General features: G+C 45.3%; 1 protein-coding gene across 1 annotated transcript in view; it reads left to right on the top strand.

Moving 5' to 3' along the window:
* Nucleotides 1–22,390, top strand: part of LOC146870166 (A-type voltage-gated potassium channel KCND3-like) — a 301,965-nt gene extending 279,575 nt beyond the window's left edge. Inside the window, exon 5 of the mRNA XM_085629432.1 lies at nucleotides 20,125–22,390. Coding sequence (XP_085485558.1) covers nucleotides 20,125–20,320 — 196 coding nt within the window. The 3' untranslated portion in view covers nucleotides 20,321–22,390. The remainder of the gene's footprint in view (nucleotides 1–20,124) is intronic.
* The last annotated feature ends 552 nt before the right edge of the window (nucleotides 22,391–22,942 follow it).

Raw genomic sequence — 22,942 nt, 5'->3', positions numbered from 1 at the left:
TCTTGGAGGGCATTCATTCATCGCAGGCTGACCAACGCAACTTGCTGAGGTCCATCGACTCCACACTGACTGCAGCAGTGGGTCTCCTGCAGCGCGACCTCCCCCCACCTACCCCTGCCCCATCCACACTTCCCACTCCCATGCCTGTCCCACGTACACCCAGACGTCGGCATGCACCCACATCAACGGACACGGGCACCACACCAGCAGGGAAGGTCCACCGCACTCCTCCTGACACGCACACACAGGGTGAGGTAGGCACACCCACTGGGTCGGGGGGCAAACGTGTGACACACAGCCATAGTGGGAGTCCGCATTCCACCCAGTCCACTCCCTCCAAATCCCCTCCCCTCAGCTCTCCTGGCCACATCTCCCCCAAGGACTCCTTCATGGCCGCTCTGTCCCTGAGCCCCACAGTTACACCACCACGCAAGCGGTCAAGGAGGTCCCCGGTCAGGGTGGTTGAGTCTCCCCCCCTGTCTCCACCCTCCCCCGGTGGCGCTGCGACCCATCCCTCTGACCCCCCCCCTCCTTGGGGCCTGAGGTCCCTTCGGGTGCAGGGGACTCCCTGGAGGACCTTGCAAAGGTGTGTAGTGCCATCCTGGCCTCCGCCTTTGGCACTGACCCACCCCCTGTGGTGGAGTCCTCCATCCCTGCACCCACAACGCCGCCCCTTTGCCCTGATGTCCCTGCGGTGCCTGTTGCTTCCCCCCCCCCCCCCGATGCCCTCACCAGTGTGGAAGACGATGCCATTTGACTGTGCAGGCAAGGTAGGGGACACGCATCCCACTGTGTCCCCCATCCAGCTGAGAATCATTGACTGCCCTATGGGCTTTGTGAAGATTGAACTGCCTGCGATCCACGGACATTGTGCTCATGCTGAATAAAGCTTAATTTTGTTTTCATTATCACACTACTGCTATGCTGGTATTGGTGTTGGTGGGGCTGCTACATGGTTTTTGGTGGTGTGTAAGGGTTTGGGTGTGTGGGATATGTAGTAGTGTACTGCTCATTGGTGGGACCCTGGGATCTGTGTGCCATCACAAGGTGTTGGCTAACTTTCTTTGTTCATGTAAGCAGTTACTGCATGGTGCACTTGTCCCAGGGTGTATTCCTTCCTCTGTGTACCCACCTTTCTTCCCTGCAGGGTGTTCCCAATGTTTAGCGCAGAGCTGTGTCTACATGAGCTGTGTGTGTGACGGAGCCCTTCTACTTTGGCCATGCATGCAGGGCCATGTCTCCACCTGCAACAATCGTGGCATCCTTGATGATCACTGTACTTGTGTGTGGAGTCTGTTGACATGAGTTCATGGGGACATGTTCCCTTGTAGCCAGTATGCATGTGGATAATTCTGGCCTCACACACATGTGTTACACCCCTCTTGTCTCAGGGCACTGGTGGGAGGACTCCACACCCACCCCTCCTGTCTCAGGGCACTGCTGGGAGTGATAGGCACCCACCCCTCCTGTCTCAGGGCACTGCTGGGAGGACTCCACACCCACCCCTCCTGTCTCAGGGCACTGCTGGGAGGACTCCACACCCACCCCTCCTGTCTCAGGGCACTGCTGGGAGTGATAGGCACCCACCCCTCCTGTCTCAGGGCACTGCTGGGAGGACTCTGCACACACCCCTCCTGTCTCAGGGCACTGCTGGGAGTGATAGGCACCCACCCCTCCTGTCTCAGGGCACTGCTGGGAGGACTCCACACCCACCCCTCCTGTCTCAGGGCACTGCTGGGAGGACTCCACACCCACCCCTCCTGTCTCAGGGCACTGCTGGGAGTGATAGGCACCCACCCCTCCTGTCTCAGGGCACTGCTGGGAGGACTCTGCACACACCCCTCCTGTCTCAGGGCACTGCTGGGAGTGATAGGCACCCACCCCTCCTGTCTCAGGGCACTGCTGGGGGGACTCTGCACACACCCCTCCTGTCTCAGGGCACTGCTGGGAGGACTCCACACCCACCCCTCCTGTCTCAGGGCACAGCTGGGAGGACTCCACACCCACCCCTCCTGTCTCAGGGCACAGCTGGGAGGACTCCACACCCACCCCTCCTGTCTCAGGGCACTGCTGGGAGTGATAGGCACCCACCCCTCCTGTCTCAGGGCACTGCTGGGAGGACTCCACACCCACCCCTCCTGTCTCAGGGCACTGCTGGGAGGACTCTGCACACACCCCTCCTGTCTCAGGGCACTGCTGGGAGTGATAGGCACCCACCCCTCCTGTCTCAGGGCACTGCTGGGAGGACTCCACACCCACCCCTCCTGTCTCAGGGCACTGCTGGGAGGACTCCACACCCACCCCTCCTGTCTCAGGGCACTGCTGGGAGTGATAGGCACCCACCCCTCCTGTCTCAGGGCACTGCTGGGAGGACTCTGCACACACCCCTCCTGTCTCAGGGCACTGCTGGGAGTGATAGGCACCCACCCCTCCTGTCTCAGGGCACTGCTGGGGGGACTCTGCACACACCCCTCCTGTCTCAGGGCACTGCTGGGAGGACTCCACACCCACCCCTCCTGTCTCAGGGCACAGCTGGGAGGACTCCACACCCACCCCTCCTGTCTCAGGGCACTGCTGGGAGTGATAGGCACCCACCCCTCCTGTCTCAGGGCACTGCTGGGTGGACTCTGCACACACACCTCCGATTTCAGGATATGTACGCTTGGCACATACACGGTGGGGGTACGCTCAATGCATTCGAGGTGAGGGTACGAGTCTACTTACACTGGTGTGGTGGGGGTACGCTCCATGCATACGCGGGTGAGGGTACGGGTCGAACTTACACTGTTGGGGTGGGGGTACGCTCCGTACGTCCGCGGGTGGGGGTACGGGTCGTACTTACACTGTTGGGCTGGGGGGTACGCTCCTTGCATACGCGGGTGGGGGTACGGGTCGTACTTACACTGTTGGGCTGGGGGGTACGCTCCTTGCATTCGCGGGTGGGGGTACGGGTCGTACTTACACTGTTGGGGTGGGGGTACGGTCCGTGAGTCCGCGGGTGGGGGTACGTGTCGTACTTACACTGTTGGGCTGGGGGGTACGCTCCTTGCATACGCGGGTGAGGGTTCGCGTCGTACTTGCACTGTTGGCATGGGGGGTACGCTCCATGCATACGCGGGTGGGGGTACGGGTCGTACTTACACTGTTGGGCTGGGGGGTACGCTCCTTGCATACGCGGGTGGGGGTACGGGTCGTACTTACACTGTTGGGCTGGGGGGTACGCTCCTTGCATTCGCGGGTGGGGGTACGGGTCGTACTTACACTGTTGGGCTGGGGGGTACGCTCCTTGCATACGGGGTGGGGGTGGGGTCTGTACATATCCGTCCCCACGCTATGTGATGTTTGTGCGGCCCGTACCCAGGCCTTTGCCACGTGGGTGCGATCCGTCCCGCCATTGTTGGGGTGACGTGTGTGGGCGTGGTCCGACTCGTACCCACGCTCTTCAGGCGTGGGTACGGGACGTACCTGTCTGGTTGTGTTGCCGGTTCGCGTGGTGACGGACTTCCGTTGTGGCGGTCGCTGGCTTATCAGGACACGCCCCCACCCCCTCGTGGTGACCAGGGCATGGGAGTCAGGTATGTCCAGGCCATGTGTGGTGTGTGACTTATGTGGTTGTTTTGTGGCCTGCCCTGGTCCTGCCACCCCCACCCCACCCCACTTTCCCCCCTCCCTTAGTTATTCTGACCTTCTGCGGCGTCTGCGTCGTAACCTGTAGAGGAGGTGTACTGCTATGAGGGCAGGGATGACTCGTAGGTTCGGGTCCATGTCTGTCCGTCGCGTACTGGTACTCCTTGCTCGCGTCGTCCTGTCGCGTACGGGTCCTCCTTGATCGCGTCGTCCTGTCGCGTACGGGTCCTCCTTGGTGGCGTCGTCCTGTGTGTCAGTCACGTACTGGTCCTCCTTGTTCGCGTCGTCGTCTGTCCGTCGCGTACTGGTGGTCCTTGTTCGCGTCGTCCTGATTTCCCGGCAGTTTTTGGCTGCCGCAAAATATTCACCGTGCGGGGTGACGTCGGTGCGAATCGTGATTCCTGGGTCGTGAATGGCTGGCTGCGAGCGTCCCGACGTCAGGTCGGCGCTTTCCCGGATCGCATTGGTAGGTGTTTTTTTGTTCGGTCGGGCTTTTTTACGATTCGTACGGTAATGGTGTACCCGTGCGAATCGTAATTCCTTGTTTGTGAAAATTGACGACCGGGTACGCGTCGGGCGGAGATTGTGCTCCGTCCGACGGTTCGTACCCGGTTTTTGCAGGATCGTGATCGGCACCCAAGTGTTTGCAAGAAACTCATCTAGCATGGAATAATAGGAAACTTGTTGCTGATTTAGGATATGTTTTAATTTCTGCGACACAACAAACTAATAATACCAGAGGTGTAATGATCCTATCAAAACCAGGCTACTGTGAGGCAATTCGTAGCTTGACGGATAAATGGGGTAGATGGGCGATCTCAGAACTAAAAGTGGGAAATGGATTTTTCACTTTATGTTCAGTTTATGGATCTAATACTGATGAAGCTGAGGTTTTGGAAAAATTGAATATAGAACTAGCAAAATGGCGATCTCCCTTAATTATTTGTGGCGACCTTAATATCAATTTAAGTAATGTCGAACTCGCTGCTGGTTTAGATAATTATAGAGGTCGTAAGCCACGAGTTTTTAAAGCCTTATATGACTTGGTTACCGATCATGGATTGCTGGATATATGGAGTAAAAAACACCCGATGTCCCCAGGCTATACTCACTATTCTGCTCCTCATAAGAAATTTGTCCGCTTGGATTACTTTTTTATGTCTACATCTATTCATAGCGGGACTAAGATTCAGATATTTCCCAGAGTTACTTCTGATCACTCCCCGATATTAATTGAGGTCTCAATCTCGGAAGAGATATATAGAGTAAGAAATTTTTCATATGACAGGAAACTGTGTTTGGATGAACAATATAAAACTTATATGAATAATTGGATATTAGACTTCTTTAATATTAATATTGGGTCCGCTAACATTTTAAGTGTATGGGATACTTTCAAGGCTTGCTTCAGAGGGGAGACGATAAGCTATGGGTTATATAATCAAAATAAAATACGATCTGATATGCTAGAACAATATAATAAATTAAGGACTGCGGAGATGGAGCTAATTAATGAAATAGGGAAGGAGAATAATCTATCTAGTATACTTGAGGCAGAGGCTAAAATTGCACGGTGTCGCATGAGTATAACCGAAATTTGGACTCAAGAGATTGCAAAAAAATATTTAGTTCATAAACGTCATATTTATGAATACGGAGAAACCATCGGCCGGTCTTTGGCTTTGCGCCTAAAAATGAATTCCACCTCGCGTTCTATCCCTAAAATACAAGATCAGAAAGGGGTGATGTATGAAGAACCGGGGGAAATATTAAATATATTCCAACAATTTTATACTGACTTATATACTCATCAACCCAATTTGGTTGAAAATCATGATTGGGAAGAGGGGATATTTAACAAGTTAAGTAATACTGACTCGCTATTTTTGGATACCCCATTCTCTATGGAAGAATTAGAGGAAGCTGTCAAAGGTACACCTTCTGGAAAAGCGGCAGGTCCTGATTTTATCCCAGGAGAAGTATATAAATGTTTTTTTAATTCATTAAAGACAGTTATGTTGGATATCTTTAGAATGGCGCAAAAAGGAACAGCTCCAAATACATGGAATGAGGCCTTAATTGTGGTATTTAGTAAGAAAGGAAAACCACCAGAGCTACCCGGGTCGTATCGACCAATATCGTTGCTCAACTGTGACAGCAAGATCTACTCGAAGATGATTGCAAATCGTATATCTAAGATTATAACCCCGCTAGTATCAATAAACCAACATGGTTTTATCCCGAAAAGAGGCACAGTAACTCATATAAACAGGGTCATCACTCTATTTGATATTGCGGAGGGGGAGAACAGGGACTTAGCGTTAATATTACTTGACGCTGAGAAAGCGTTTGACCGGGTGGAGTGGTCATATTTATGGTTAATTATGTCAAGGATGGGTTTTGGAAAAGGTATTTTAACTTCAATTCAAGCTCTATACAAAACACCAAATGCTAGGATAACCGCAATGGGTCTAAAATCTGAAAAGATTATTATTACAAGAGGGACACGGCAAGGATGTCCGTGTTCTCCTCTGTTGTTTGCGTTGTTTATAAATCCTTTCATCATTAGTCTTCAGAAATCGTCCCATATTAAACCATTTATAGTTAAGGAGATAGCTTATTCAGTTTTTGCGTATGCGGATGACATCGCAGTAGTAACAACTCACCCAGAAGAGGCCATTACCGAGATTGAACATTTAGCTAGAGATTTTGGTGGAAAGTCAGGGTATAAATTAAATTCGGAAAAAACTCAAATATTATGTACACAAAATATTCAGTTTAAGGATCCACGAGTTACTAATGTAGTTACATATTTAGGTATAAAAATTACAGCCCACATGCAAGAGATCGTAGATATTAATTGGCAAGAAACAATATTACAAATTAAGCAGTCGCTGGCTAGATGGAGACGACTTCAAATATCAATAATTGGTAAAGGAAATATTATTAAGATGAAGGTTCTTCCCAAAATATTGTATTTATTTCGGAGTATTCCACTTCAGTTTTCTTCCAAAAATATATCACAATTTCAGATTGTTTGTGGAGAATTTTTCTGGGCCCCAGGAAAAGTACGTCGAGCTATGAAATGGCTGACGTTACCTGAAGAAAGGGGTGGACGTGGGCTACCGGATTTTTTACTTTATTACTATGTATGTTTTTTACAAAGAATGAGATATTTGTTGACAGGTGAATCTACGGAGGATGAAGCGGAAGCTCCTTCGATATTTTTTCTGTTATTGGGTGAGCAAGCAAAAGGATGTTTATTAAAAGAACTGGAGGGTAATTATTACAAGCATACTCGATTTAAGGTTTTGATTTCTGCTTATCAAGTTTGGAGGAGTGTTAGGCATTTAATACATTTTGGCAAAATCACCTTTTATACCCCTTTCACTGCGGATAAAATTCTTCCTTCCGTATTTTCGGATAATGTTGCTAAGAATTGGATTAGAAAGGGCTTATTTAGAATTGGAGACTTATATAATGGAAGCGGTATATTTGCTACATTTATAGAATTAGTAGCTAAATATCATTTACCTCAAAACTCCTTTTTTAAATATCTCCAAGTTAGAAATTTTTGTTTAAAAAAAAAAAAACAATTTGAGCCCTTGCCTAATAATTTGGTGGAGGGAATTCGGAGGAGATCAAGGATTGGCTCACTTTATTTGATTTTGATGCAGGCCAGAGAGGATGATATAAAAAAATATAATACTTATTGGCAAAACCTGCTTGAAGTCCCGGAAGTGGATATTCAGGATACTTTATCCATTTCTAAGGAGATATGCTTAGCTGCAAACTTGAAGGCTCAAGTGTATAAAACAGTTTTTCGATTATATTATACCCCTAAAAGGATGGCAAGCTGGGGTAGTAAATATGACGGGAAATGTTTTAGATGCGGGGATTCAGATGCTGATATGCTACATATATTTTTTCAATGCAATAAATTATTACCTTTTTTGACTAATATTGAAAAATTTATGTCAGTGGTATTAAATTATCCGTTTAGGATATCTTCGGTGCTGCTGCTATTGGGAGTGGAACCAAGTTTAAATGGTTCTCCTGGCTCAAGGGAGCATAAATACTTTATTTTTTTAGCTATGACTGTGATCCGCTTATGTATTGCAACTGATTGGCTCTCCCCTGACAATCCGAAATTTGAATTCTGGAGAAACAAATTGTACAGCATTTATGAATTAGAATGGAGTCTATATGCATTGAAGGGGATTAGAAAAAAACGTATTGGAGTATTAACTTGGGGTGTTTTGTCAGATTACCTTTCATCATGAAACATTGTATGGATTTACCACTAATGTATTAATATGTCTCAAATCTAAATTGGTAGAGCCTGATTATAATACTCTATATAATATCCAGCCTCGTCATGTATGTATATAAATTGTAACCCTGCCAGAATTTACTATGGAAATAAAGATATTAAAAAAAAAAAAGGAAATATGGATCCTAGATATCACTGATTTACCAATGTGGTATTGTTAGGGTTGTGTGAAATTTGCACATTTTACTCTCGTTAAATTATTTGAAATTTTGGGCAATATTCGAAATTAAACTCGGTAATTTCACGCTAAAACACAAAAATCCTTTCAAGCAACAGCTGTTTGCGCTCTGTTGCAATGTTTTCATTCTCCCATGCTATAATTTTGCAGCTAACAGCAGCATGGGTACAAGAAGGTGCGATGGCATTAGTTAGGGAATTTTCCATAATAAACCGTAAAGCGGAATGTATGAAATCACGCACATTACAGTAACTTAATTTACATTTAGCCCTGGTAACTCCAGCGGCAATATTTCGGCGGTTTTTCGGCCAGCTTGAAATAGGCCCCTTATTAGACTGCGCCTGTTGTGATTGCTAAAGTACAGCCGGATCGTCATGCTTATAAACGCTTATCAAATAAAATAAATGTCATTTGTCCACCCCTGAACAAACAAGAATAGGAAGGACGAATTTCCATATTTTATTTCCTGCAGGAGTTAATGTCACAGTCAAACCAGGCTCCAGATGTCACATTCACTGTCGTCTTGAAATGAAACCACGTTTGTTTTTCAGTTAATTAAAAAACAATATTAACATCCCGTTCGGTGCTCAGCAGCGATGGGAAAGATTAAGTCTATTGACAATATCAATAGGACGCCCTCATCGGGGTCCGAAGATGAGCCGCGGTCCTCGTGAGCGAGGGTTGAATCTCATTGGCCTCAACCGAGTGCTCAACTCTGCCCCCTGCCTGACCGTCTGGCAACGAGCATGGAACGGGAACTGAACAATCATTTTTCTGTGCTGATAAAAGCATACTTTTTTTCTCAGTTCAGCTTAACGTGTTGTGTTTTGGTAAATTATTTTGAAGAACCCATGGGAGTGGTTAAACTACAACCAAATACTATTCTAACATTTAGCTCACAAAATCAAATTGTCACAAAACTAAGCCGGATTTAAATAACATCAGCGTAGTTCTTAGAGGTTTCATTGATATTACAAGTTGTACGTGCATTTACTTGGCAGTATTACGAAACACCCTGCTTTGCATTATTAATTATGCAGAAGACAAACCGGGCCCAGGGTCTATGTCAAAAGATAGAAGTTGACAGTAGTCGCCATTAGGTATATTCAAGGATGCCACATTGCTGTAGGAAATCCTCATCCGTAAACCATCTTGGAAGAGCGTCATGGCTTTCAAATCCAATTGCCTGGTAGCCTCAGTTAAACCTTTCCAAAAACGCTGTGTCTTCATCGGCCAACATAAGCTTGCAATAAACCAAAGTAACTTTGTTCTCTGAAACTAGCTTCTGGAGCAGGCCAACCAGTCCCAACGCCAACCCTCTCCGGCTCACGGCCAGAGCCTTCCTTGCCCCACTTCTTAGGACTTTTACCACCGCCACTGACCTTCACAGTGTGTGATGCTAAACTTTGCGGAGGCATTTATCTAGCAATTTATTCTATCTCTGCATCCTGGCTGGTATCTCTTCAACAGTTATTCAAATTGTTCTAAACTGTACAAACCAGAAGCCGGGATAACGCATCACCATACTACTAGTTGCCCGGTGTTTCTGGGCCCCAAATTGACACATTTTGGGGCAGAAGGTGTCCAGGAAGAAGGAGAAAAAGCAGATTCGAAGGTACCCAGTATCCATGTGTCTGCATGCTATTCCTGGATTTAGGTGCAAGGGTACATGCTAGAAATAGTAACTCTAGGCTCATTTGATCTCATCACATAAATTCTGCTGACTCGTCATTGGGCCCATAGTGTGGCCGAAAATGTGCTAAGTAAGCCTTTATAACCTCTGTCTCAATTACCCTGCCAGAAATCAAATGTAACCTCAGAATATGGTGCTGCATTATCTGGGTAGGTAGGGCAGGTTTTGCACTCCTGCCAAGGAAAATCTGTCTGGCAACTTCAGATAAATCATCAATTGGGAAGTGGGAATGGTGGGGATATTTTTAATACACTTCCGAATTGAAAAAAAGGATGTAAACATTTGAGATAACTGATAAAATAAAGCTCTTACAATTCAGATTAAAATCATCATTCTAATTCAGACTGCAATCTGCATCCAGTGTATGCCTTGAATGAAACTATGCATCCCTGAATTGAAATAGTAGGGCTATATTTATGATATGTTTGCACAATCTTACGCGACACATGGGGAGCTTGCCTAACTTCTTCCAAGAGCACGAGGATGTTATGTTTATATGGAATGAAGTGGAGAGAAACTCTCATCCTTCCTGAGCTGAGCGGGTAATACCATTGTGATTTCAATCGGAGGCCAACCACTTCTTGCTCATGTCTCTGAAACAATTTCCGTTCATGGAACTGAACCCACTATGCCTTACTGTGCGGTCCTAGAGCCAATGTTTGCATGGATAATGACACTTCCTGTCTTTGCTGGGAGAAGTAGGGCAAGGAGAGAGTTCCACTATTCTGCTGAAGAAACCGACCAGTCAGTTTTAGAACAGTTCTTTTTGAGCCCTCTGTGCCCAGAAAGATTGCTCCATCTTTGCAAGGGCACTGACGGGGCTCTGAGGATGAGCAAGATAGGACGAGTTGGCCAGGGAAAGTTTTTGTCTGGGTGTGGTGTCGGAGGATTGATGTTTGCATGGGGCTTGTTCCATAGTCGGGTCCATGCACTATATATTTGTAAAGTGCAAACATAGCTATAGAGCAGAAGAGCTGTGAACGTTCGCGAGAGCCCAAGGAGAAGATGAAGGTATTACTTAGCGTCAGACTATAGTTGTAGACGATTTGGACCATGTGAAAATTTAGTAATCATCAGTTCTGCGTGTGTTCTTGAATTACAAGAGAGTTAGGGCCATTCTGATGTTGGCATAGACGTTATTCCAGATGTTGAAAGCCTAGACAGATATAGCTGATATATAAATATTTGTGTCCACTCGCTGTCTTACTCAGATAATGCGGGTGCGCTTTCTTGATATAAGCTCAGGCTCATAGTATGTTATTTTTGGATACGTGTTGCATTATTAAGAGTGTGTTTTGGATGCTCTGGTACTAACAGAGATGGTAGAGTAGCCTCAGCGCTAGGGGAACAGGCTGACTGGTATTAATTCCTGCAGGCACCCTGTCACTGGGGACAAGAGATAGAGGGTGTTGGCATTTCGAAGCAAGGCATTATTCAAGCAATCAGCCCCCTTAAACAGCACCATGCCGAATGTGTGTGACACTTGCCTCTAGTAGTATTATGCACAATTTTATACCACACTGTTGGCGCTTAAGGCAGAAGTCACTTCTGCCTTAAGCGCCAACAGTGTGGTATAAAATTGTGCATAATACTACTAGAGGCAAGTGTCACACACATTCTGCAGAAAGAAGTAAGCAAGGGGTAATGTGGTTACTTCTTAATTCAGTGTCCACAACATTTCAATGAATATTGTCAGCATGCAATCAGTGTCCATTGAAATGTACATGTGGTCTTACCTAGTGAATTAGGATCCACAGTACCACAGGACAGTCACAGTTACTGTCTCACTAAACGTGTTGGTACCCTCCTTCCAGTTTCTTAAGTTATATTAACATGCGTCCTTTGCTCCAAGCCTGAGTACCTAACAGGCAGTATTTATCAAGCACTAGAAAAAAATTGAAACCACAAATTCCCATTGTTTTGTTTGTAATGTATGCACGAGAAATACATTCAATTGTAGGCGGTCATAAAAGCACAACGCTTTCCTATTAGGAGCCCCAGTAGCTGAAGGGAACCTGCTCCGTGACCTTGGGCTGACACAACTAACTATATTAGCAAGGTCACCAAAAAGCCACCAGATGGAAATCTCCTTTCTTCAATCTAGCTCTTTGCCAGATCTGCAGCAGGCACCACAAGCTAACACGCGGACTAACCTTGTATCATAGCAATAAGATATCCAGTCTCCATCCAAGATAGTTTTTTTTTATTTTTTAGAAAAGCTTTTATGAGAAACTAACAGATTCAAATAACATGCCTTGCTCTGTTTCTCTGCTGAATCCTCCGGTGACGTCGCCCGACTACGGGTTCCAATCAAGGGCGGATGCTACAAAAGGACTGATTGGCTTAGTGTTGCAAAAAGACAGCTAGAGCAGCTATGCAGATGCGGAATGAAGAAGCCCTATCATTTACTAAGTGCAATTAATTATAGTTTGCAAGCGATGCAGATCTAATAGAGATGTTCACAGCAGCCAAGTGCCTGGGACCTGTGGGGAAACAGATAAGGCAGTTCAGAGATAAAGGCTTTGGAACACAGGGATACAATTATAATGAAATGGATGCTATCTTGTTTTTAGAGATTGTATGTGGAATTTTTTTTTGAAAAGAATAATAATGTATTCTATCCCAAGTTCTTTGTAAGGAATGAATAATTGGGAGAAGAAGAGCTGAAATCCCAGGCCAAGGCACTGGGCTCTGATGGTGTCCCTCAGTAGTGAGAGTGGGTGTTACGTTGCGATGTTTGAGTTGTGCATCTCGCGAATTGGCATGTTTTGATATGTCCTCACACCTCATGTCATGATATGTTGCGTATTTTAGGCTATACCATCTTATATTTTGTGTTGTTAGCTTTGGCGTAGGCCGGGTTGTGTATTTTCTTTTGGGTTGGGTTTGGCTAGTTTATGTTATCTTGTCGGAATTCTGCAAAAATATGCAACAATACAGAAAACAGCATGAATGTGTTTAAATAGAATCTGGGAGACTTACCTTCTATACAATATACCCCGTGCTATATTGCTCAAGGCTCTGAAACCATCTTCCGCTACTACCTAGCTACCCAAGTCATTGCTTGTTTAAACAAAAAAGACTTCTTAACATTATTTGCTTGGACTTCAAACTAGTGTATCCTTTTCTGATAGCTTACAGTTTGGCAGGTTTAGAGAAAAAGGGCTTTATAGCTTCAGATAAGCAAATGATAAATACAAGTAACATGTAACTTATCATTGCATAACATATTTATCTGACAGCAAGGGAATCCTGCTTAGTAAGTCATGGAGGTCAAACTTCGATGTCTAATCGGATAGTAGGACTGGAACAGCTTAATGAGTTACCCCGGCACCTTTATATGCCCTGCGTTTTAGGGTAAGTAGGGGTTCTTGAAGCAAGACCGTTGCCTGGGGGTGAGCCCATAGAAGGCAGTCAGGACAGGCGGGATTGAGCCAGATCAAAAGAGAGTGAGGATTATTGATTGGAAAGTTCTGGGCACTTTGAAGTTACCCTGCTGTGTTGGCATGGACAAATGGGTCAACACAATTCTTTAAGTGCCGAGATGTTTTAGTTACTGCAAGGGCAAAGGTAATTATATGGGCCAAGTAAGAAATGGGACGGCATCGCTAAGTAATTGAAGTGGTGGAAACACTTCTGGTCACTGAGTTGTTTTAAGGTGTGAGACTCAACTTGAAGTCGATCAATACTTTGAGGATTCTCACTTTCCATCTGGCCTGAGATGAACTACCCAACTCAAAGAATTAGATCTCTGTTTAGGATGCAATGAGGTTGTGAAACAGGCATCCACCAGTTTACTAATGCTTTACTTGCTCACTATGTTACATCTATTTGTAGCTGAGTGCCATTGGAGTAAAACCGACAGCCAGCACAAGAGGATGGCGATGATGATGAAAACGGCCAATCAGAAGCCTGAACCTTATAGTACTCAGTAGGAGACGTGGGATGGTTCCAGTAACCCCTGCCAAGCCGACCGGATTTCTCCAGTATTTAAGGAAGGAAAAAGCCTGCTGTGGGCATTGCTACCTAGCCTTGTGATAGCACCAGAAAGGCTGAGTGCTAGAAGAGCACATGCAAAACCTTAGACCCTGGTCAATGACAATTCCCTGCTTAAATTTAATAGGGTATTTTCTGTTCTACCTCAGTGGCAAAACCCAGACTCACAGCTGCTAAACAGGCACTGTAATGGTCTGCTTTGTGATGTTCTCAACCACATTTAATCAGTGATTATTTCGTAAAATCATAAGTGCCAGGGCGCTGACCAGGAGGCCACTGCAGCTTTCACCACCCATTGCCCCATCATCGCTGCCAATGATGGTACAAAAACAACTACTAACCAGCCTGCAAGTGTGACTGTTCAGATTATTCAAGGTCCCCAAAGCTAAAGGAACGGCTAGGGAGGCAGTTATTAGTATTTGTTTTATTTATAGTGTATCCATAAACAACCTTTGTTCTGCTCATCTGTAATTTAGACGAGCAGCGACACCATGTGGCAGAGTGTCATAAATGTGGTTGTTGGTCTTGGCCCTTCTTGGCAAGTTCACCCCTGAACTTTTTGCCTTAAGCTTTGACATGGTGGTAGTGATTTTAGGCCTCTGCGCACTTTAGCACTGTGGCCCAGTGTAAAGTGCGTGCACGCTCTGAGTGCGTGTGGTGAGATTAGCCTGCCCTCCCATAGGAATGCATGGGGGATATGTGTGTCCCTGTTAATTCCTGGTATGAGAGGAGTGCAGGGGCGAGTTTAGAATTTGCGAACTCGTGAGAATAGATGCTGCGCAATGGTGTGCGCAGATTTATGGTTATTGGTGGAGAAATGCAACTTTTAGAAGTTGGCATTTCTGTGTGCTGTGTGTCTGCCTGCCTGATACAAATTTCATGTCTGGCTTGTGATTGACAGGAGCTGAGAGGGCTGGGGAATTCCAGGAGCCAGGGTGAGTCAGCCCAGTGGTGAATAGAGAGATCTGCATGCAGATGGGAGGGAGGAGTTGCACCTGGGACCTGAATAGGGCTGTGCCTTCCCTCCACAATGCTGGCTCCGCCCCCTGTGGTGTATCTGAGCACCTAGCCCCCACCTGACAAAGGAGAGAGGAGCTGAGCACAACAAAGTGCTCCACAGCTCCCCTAAACCAGTTCTGACTGGTATCCCCAAGCCCTGTGCTGTGACACAAAGGAAAAGGGCATATAAATATAGGGGCTGTAACCCCATGAAAATGTTCTTGTTCTTGGACTCGAATCTGCCAGGGGCGTGCTGCTGCTGGGGCCCGGGGGGGGCTGCCATGAGGGCTTGCCTTCCTGGGCCCTGACTTGCCCCTGGACCTGGGAACCCTTTTATTTTGGGACCCGTCTGCCTTACTTTTATTCCAGGACCTTACAAAGCATTTGGCAGCACTTTTGCGCCTGGGGAGCTCTGTGCTCCTTGCCCTTTTTATTTTTTTTAAAAAGAGCGTGGGCTGATCAGCACGGAGCTGCTGTTCGAGGGAATCCCAACGAGGGGATTCCCCCGCTTTGTCATTATTTAAATAGAGGGTGCCCACCCCGCATTTGCGTGCACCGAGCGGGTGCCCACCCCGCTTTATATATGGTGGAATAGCGGGTGCCCACCCCGCTTTATATCCTTAATTTAGAGGGAGCCTACCCCTCATTGAGGAGATCGCTGCCGCCGCGAACCGTGGCCCGCCTGGTTGTGGGCGGGGCCTGCGTATGGAAGCAGAAGAGGCCGGGAGCGTGAGGGGCCCGTCGAAAACCCGGGCGGGAGCCTACCCCGCGCTGGGAGGTGCTGAGGAGGACGGGAGCCTACCCCACCTCCCCGAGTGCCCAAAGAGGAGTCCTGGGTCCCAGGAGGGGGCCTGGGTGAAGAGAAAAGGCGGCCGAGGCTGCCGACGGCAGCACAGGGCTCCCAGAAGTGATGGGAAGCCCCGTGCCATGAGAGAAGTGATGCCGGAGCAGAGTTCAGCGAGGGAGAGGAGCGGAGACCGGAGGAGTCCAGAGCCGGTGAGTAGGGCTCTACAGTGGCTTTCCTGTGGGTGCCAGTGAAGGCACCCTGTTTTGTTCCCTTGAGCGGCCCCGTCTGGCAGCGGGCCGCTCCAATGTGGGGCCTAGTTGTTTTGAGAACCGGCGTGGCTCCAATAGGGGCATTTGTGTTTTAGTATAGCCCCCGAGGGCTCCTACGACGTGGGCATGAGTATTCTGGGAGCCCGTGCACTCCAACGACGTGGCATAATTGTTTTTAGAGCCTAGGTGGATCCAACGATGGCATAATTATTTTAAGAGGGCCCAGAGGGGCCCATGCTGTTCCGCTGTTGTGTGGCCTTTCTTCACAGCTGCCCCGCTTGCGAGAGGGCAGCTGCAACGTTCTTGGGCACATGGGTTTGAAGGGCACAGTGAGTGCCAGTGCCACATATTGATTTGACAGCTGCGCAGCACTTAGTGCCAGGTGCTACGTTTAGGCCCCAGTTCTTTGGGGCATGTCTTGAGTTAGGAGTGGGATACACTCCTCTGCCCCATACTTTCCCAGCTGCCCAGCAATTAGTGGGCAGCTGCTACGTTTAGGTTGGTGCAGTGGTGCACTTTGGATTCAGCTGCTAGGCAGCAGCCCTGACATTCTGGACACAGGGCGTCTGATCCCCTTTTGAGATGGCCAGTTGGCCAGGGGGACTGTGAGGTAAATAGGGCGCCAGGCCCTAATGTGAGTAATGCCTCTACTATTGTCTTCTTAGGAGACTATGTGCTAAATGTGATTTATGGGGTGCTAGAAAATGTGATTCATGTAGTATGGTTTACGCACCCTGTTTTATACCTCTAAATATGGTTCTTGTGATTATGAGGTTGGTTCGCATATTATGGTTTATGCTAGTGAGATCATGTTTCACTGTGGGATTTATGCCCCTAATGTGAGTTATGCTTAGGAGGTTATTGTCTAATGCATTTAGACTGATGAGAGAATTGCATACTGTGTTTATGCTGGTGAGGTTGGCGCAGAATGCCATTTGCGCCTGATGTGATACTGTGCAGAATGTAGTTTATGTTACAGGCTGATGCTAAGTACAGTGATTACCAGTGGTTACTAGTTGTGTTCTATGTTTATGATAAGTTCTACATCTACTAAGTTCACTTTGTGATGGTTCTGACAGTGGTCCAGTTGGCTCTGTCAGGTGTAAATAATCCGTTGTAAATATGACCTAGTGCCAGGTGGCACCATGTATAATATGTGTTTACTATTCTAATGTGTTATGAGAATACAAAGGCTATTTTTGATATAACCTTGTGTGGACTTCCTTTTGTAGTGTGCCTGGGATGTTGTTGCTATGTGCGTGTGCAAATGCTTTACACATGGCCTACGGGATAAGCCTGACTGCTCGTGTCAAGCTACCAAGGGGGTGAGCAGGGGTTATCTTTGGCGTGTAACTCCCTTGCCCTGACTAGGGTGGTGGTCTCTGCCTGGCTTTGGCGCAAGCCTTAGCCAACCAGAGATCCCATTTCTAACAGTGGTGATGGCAATTAAGTGCCAGTGCCGAGCATCGGAAACCAATTAAGTGGAGTGCCGAGCAACGGAAACCACCGGCTCAAATTAAGCACTGCATTTAATGCATCTGGAAGGTTAGAAATCAGCCTAGATTTGATCAAGTCATAAGGGTCCGAGTTGCTTTTTATTGTGTTTTTTCTTTCAGTTGTGTGATGATGACTTGTTTTAACTTCCTGGGATAGTTACTGTTGGTTGTCGTGCTGACAAGCAAAGTGTGTATTATAACAGCAATGTCCAAGGTAAAAATCTTGAAGTGAAAGTCCTCCATGGTTTGGGATGTTTGTTTCCACATCATAAGAAATTTGGGGATTTCGTGTTCTTTGGAAAACCCCTTAGCTAAGATTAGGGGCACAAACATGGAAGACTATGGAGTCACTTTAAGAATGTAAATAGCACTATATTTTACGGAATCTGAAAGAATATGGAGTTAGGGATTCAGAACACACAACAGTTACCTTGTTAGATTGTGCATTGTTTTGTTTTCAATTTTTAAAATTCAAACGATGGACAATGGCGTTAAGAATAGATGAGAACATATTTTAAAGAATTTGAAAACATCATGATCTCATTAGCACATATGTAGTAGATGATGTATTTTTTGAATTTTGTTTTTAAGTGTTTAAACCTTACACTTTGAATAGTATTTGCCACTCCCTTTATCATGGCATATCCTTGAATATTACAACAAAACTTAAAAGAATCCTCATAATCAGTGGCAATAAACTTTTCTTTTAGCATCCAAAATGGAAACTGTTGATTGTGGTCACTCTGTTGTGAAAAGTACTCTACTCTTAAAGGACTACTTAAATGTATAAATCTTTAACCTCTCAGATGTGACTTTCAAATACAAATGCAATGCAAATACAATGCAAGTATGTGCCCCTGCAACCGACCCACCACCTAGTTTAACGGTTTAGAGGCTTCTTTTTTCCTTCTATTCTTCGGACATTCAACATCCAGCTAATAGCCATTATCATGGCGTTGTAGGTTTTAATACATTTTCAGAACTTGAGAACTGGAATAATTAACACCAATTTCACAAGAAGGATACAGCACCTAACCTAGTTCAGGATAATGTATATTTACACAGTGAGTAAGACATCCTTTCATAAAACATGAGTTGAATCTATTAATGAAAGACATACTGTAAACATTAAAAGGTAAGAAAAATGCAGTGGAAACCCAGCACAAGTTTGGGCACAAAAGATCCTAGTAAATTGAACCCATGATGCTGTGTAACATACTGTTTTTATTTAGTTCTACCATAATATTTTTTTAAATTATGATCGTTTTTGAATGGAAAAGGTATTTAATTCTATCGAATCTCTGTTTTCATGACAGAGAATCTGCTACTGCTCTTAAGAATGGTTTTATTGACGTTTTAGAGATCTGTTGTGTGTCCATGTTTTTTATTGTTAAGAATGATCCAAATTATTGATATTGTTGATGGGGAATATAACTGTATTTAGATTTTGACTTATGCATATCCCGACACACAGACGGAATGTAGCTTATGTGGAAAATTAAATATGTATTCAATATTACTAGATCAGGTCCAAATTTAAGAAAATCCCTCACTTTAATGGCACTGAGATGCTTTTTGATAGCTAATCTGCACATTACCTCTACAGGGGTTTGAACATTTTCCGTAAAAGTACAATCTCATTACTCAAACTTTTATATTCCTCCCTGTTCTTCCTACATTCACAGTATATGTGGCCTTTTAGGTATTATCACAGAACATTATCTTTCTTGCTTTCTCTACCTCTCACGCTCACTACCCCTATCTCTCTAGCTACCCCCTCCCTCTCTCTCTGTCTCACAGGTCCAGCCCCTTCAGTTAGTCCATCTTTTCTATCTCACACACTCGCTCCTTTGGTTTCTCACTTCTTTCTTTTCTCTCCATGTCTCTCAGTCACTATCTCTCACACTCCTCTTTCTCTGTCTTCTCTCGCCCTCCATCTCTCTCTCTCATCTTCTCTCTTTCTCTCACACTTTCTTTCTCATTCTCTCTCATTCTTCCTGCCTTGGTATCTTCTTGTCACTCTCTCTCTCACTCAAACCCAGTACTCCTTGTTTTCTCGCTCTGTTTACCTCTTTCACTCTACCTGAGAGTTTCTTCGTTACTTCTTCTTTGTGCACACGTATTCTTTATGTTTCTTCTGTGCCCTTTCATGCTCTCACTCACACTTCCATTATCTCATAGTTACTGTCTCACTCACGTACTTCTCGGACTTTCTTAACTCTCATCTCTCGGTTTCTTTTTTCACTCTCCTTCCCTGGCTTACTCTTTCTCTCCCCCTGTCCCTGCTACTCTCTTTTTCTCCCTTTGTCTCTCTCACTGGTTCTCTCACACTCATTTCCTTTTCCTCTTCGTAGTGATACTAATACTTCACTGTTGTAGAAAAGCACTTATCTTCATTCGTCTTTCTTTATAGTTAACTTGATCTGTTTTCCCTTTCCTGTCCCACGTTGGCTCCCTTCCCTCCATCCCTTCCACCCCCCCTCTCTCTCACTTTGTCTCACTAACACAGTGGTGCTTTGGTTTATGGGGAAACCAAGAGGGTTTCCAAAGTGCAGTGCCTAACAGAGACTGGTGAAAGGAGGGCACAGAGAGGCAAAAGTGTGGGGGCAAACAGGGATATCTGGAGATGTGACTAGCCGCTTTGAAAACAAGGATGAAGGGCATACCCTACAAATGAAATTCTTTGTTATGATTTTGTCCCCTTGTTTTTTTCTAATTATTGACTAAATCTGCTCTGTCTTCCTAGTCGATCCAGCCTAAACGTGAAATCCGACGATGGTCTACGATTGAATTGCAAAGCCTCCCAGATGACTACAGCGATAATTAGCATTCCCACCCCGCCCCTCGTGACCCCAGAGGGGGAGGGCAGGTCTGCCAGCACCTCTGACCACCCAACAAACCGCACCGCTAGTTGCAACACTGTCAAAGTTTCTGCCCTGTAGGATGCTGCCATTGGAAGCGCTTAGTCAACGGATTCTGCTTGTTCCTTATTTTGCTGCATACGTGCCTGAAAAGACAGACCGTCATGGAATCTGCAATGGAGGATGGGACAACGAACGGGCAGCGCCTACCACCAACACACTGCTCATGACGTGGCTCGAACTTGCAAAGAATTTGGAGCTTGTTAAGAAATAAAATTCCTGATTTTTCACATTGTGTTTCTGGATGCTAGGAAATATCCGAGGGCATGGCACGGAGGAAGAATTTGATTCAAGCTAATTGATAACACTGTGTCTACACACCTTTTTTAAGGTTTCCATTGGATAATATTTATTCATGAAGAGCTGACTGACAAACAAACAAAAAGAGGTGACAAACTGTGGCTTTTGTGAAATTTTCTTCGTGGAAGAAAATCTTTATCAACCAAAATTAGGCAATTTCGTTTTTATTTTATAGAGAATGGTTAGGAAATGGAAAGAAGTCACTGTCACAAAATTATATTTTCCTTCCTTCGTGTGAGTTTAACACAGAGAGAAGACACTAAACTGAGTGTAAATTACAAACATTCTTAGCACATTAGTGACTTGGCACACCGTAGCAACTGATCAGAAAGTGGATCCTTCATTATATGGTGTTCCTCTCGTCAGTTAGACGAATTTTGTAACAGCCTTTTGAGTCAAACCAGTGCAAACAGTGTATTTGTCTGCTAATTATTGTCTGTGGAAATACTTGTGAAAAAGGACAGGCTTTGGTAGTGTTTAGTCCCACACTAATTTATGCTTTATATTTTTACTATCACTTGTAAGTGTTGTGACTAGACTATCAGTTCTGTATTTTTACAAATCGTAAATGTTTGTGAAATGATTTTTTTTTTCTTGTACACACAAATGGCAAAGAATGTGAAAGCACTAACTCGACATCATCGGAAACTCATACTTGTGTTTGAATGTAGTACCGTGTATCAATTCCCATGCTGCTCAAATGTTCTCTTTGGGCATGCATTCCATCCCAGCCTGTTGTAAATACTGTAGTGGCCTGTTCGTACTTGGTTGTTTGCTTGGATTCAGTTTCCTCTTGAGCCAACCATCTCAGAAAGGCCAGAAATTCGTTTTGGCAGGTGCAACAGTGCTTTTTGGTTTTACGCCTGTCTGTCTGGCTCCATGCTTTTGGGGTACGTGGGTATAAGGATATAACAATTTAAAATGTTAATGTTATCACTGGCACAACTGTCCTAGTAAATGCCAGCAACAAATTCTATCAAATATAGATCACCAGGCTGTTGGTGAAGATGACATATTCGCAGTCGCATTTGAATCTACCAATTTGGCAAAACAATCTTGGTCATGAGAGGTCAGAGTTTGTAAAATTACCAGTCTGCAGTTGGCATTTTTTTGCAGTACTTGCCGTTTTCATCACCATGTATTCCCTGATGTAAAAATGCACCGCATGGTCCACACTTTTTGTCTACAAACTGGTTACAAGCATTGATGGTTAGAAATATTTGGGATCAAAGCATGATTGCGCACGAGGTTCGATATGCCAGGAGTTGATTGATAAAACATTTCCTTTATGGCTGTTCCTCATGGTGTCTAAAGGGCCAGCAATCAAGACCAGAGCATTGGCCATGAGTTGAGTGGCACTGTGTTATTACTACTCTAGAAAAGAATGTGCAGCGCTGCTTTCCAGATGATGCCCCCACTCAACATCCCTGGCTCTGGCATTTTTACCTGTTTTGTGAACACCCATTGTGTTTCATGCATCTGCTTTGCTCCTCTTATGATCTGAAGTTCTGGATAATTAAAATGTATATTATTAGCATCAGTGCTAGAAAATGTGGTTGGAACCGGATTCTGCAAATTACAAGGCTTAAGTAGAAAGGCCAGTGGCAGAGATGCCACTATTTGGAAGCAAATTGGGACTGCAATGTACCACAATTAAGAATGCTGTACTACATAGTTAAAACATAGCAGACACTATAAATTAAGGTAAACATATTGACAACTTAAGAAATCTGGCATTTCACCTGAAGTGCTGCTGCAGCTGAGAACTGAATAAAATACTTCTTTCCACAATCTTTTTCTCGTCGACCTGTGAGAATCCTAATGCAATATGTCAGGTATGCAGCTCTCTTAGGACAATAGTGACTATGCATAGTGGTGTCTGTCAAGGCAGTAGCTTGGATCCATCCAAGGCCAAAGTTAAAAGTAAGTCTCTCAGAGCATGCTGATTCCACCAGTTGAGCTAATGGATAGCCAGGATGTAATATTCATGTCCATCTGCCCAAGTGCCTTTGCAAAGCCTTGGATGATTTCTTCAAAAAATACAATTGGTAAAACGTAGACTCTGGCTCCAGGCATGACGAATCCCACAGCCAATCATAAAGTCATTACCGTGAAAAATAAGGCTTCAGTTTTAGATGAAGATAGCTCTATCCATACCATTTGGTTGGACAATTTTATTCGAAGCCCAGTAGTTGACATTGAAGTCTTCAGTAAGTTTGAGTGAGTCTTTCAGATACAAAGTATTATTTGCTCCCTATGTGCCTCTGATATGGGTAGGTGCTCTGACTCCCCTTGCTTCTTACCCTATCTCAACCTTCCCTAAGGTACGTACAAAGGCCTGTA

This window comes from Triturus cristatus, chromosome 1_1 (assembly GCF_964204655.1).
Source record: "Triturus cristatus chromosome 1_1, aTriCri1.1, whole genome shotgun sequence".
Lineage (NCBI taxonomy): Eukaryota > Metazoa > Chordata > Amphibia > Caudata > Salamandridae > Triturus > Triturus cristatus.
This window is presented reverse-complemented; position numbering and strand designations above follow the sequence as displayed.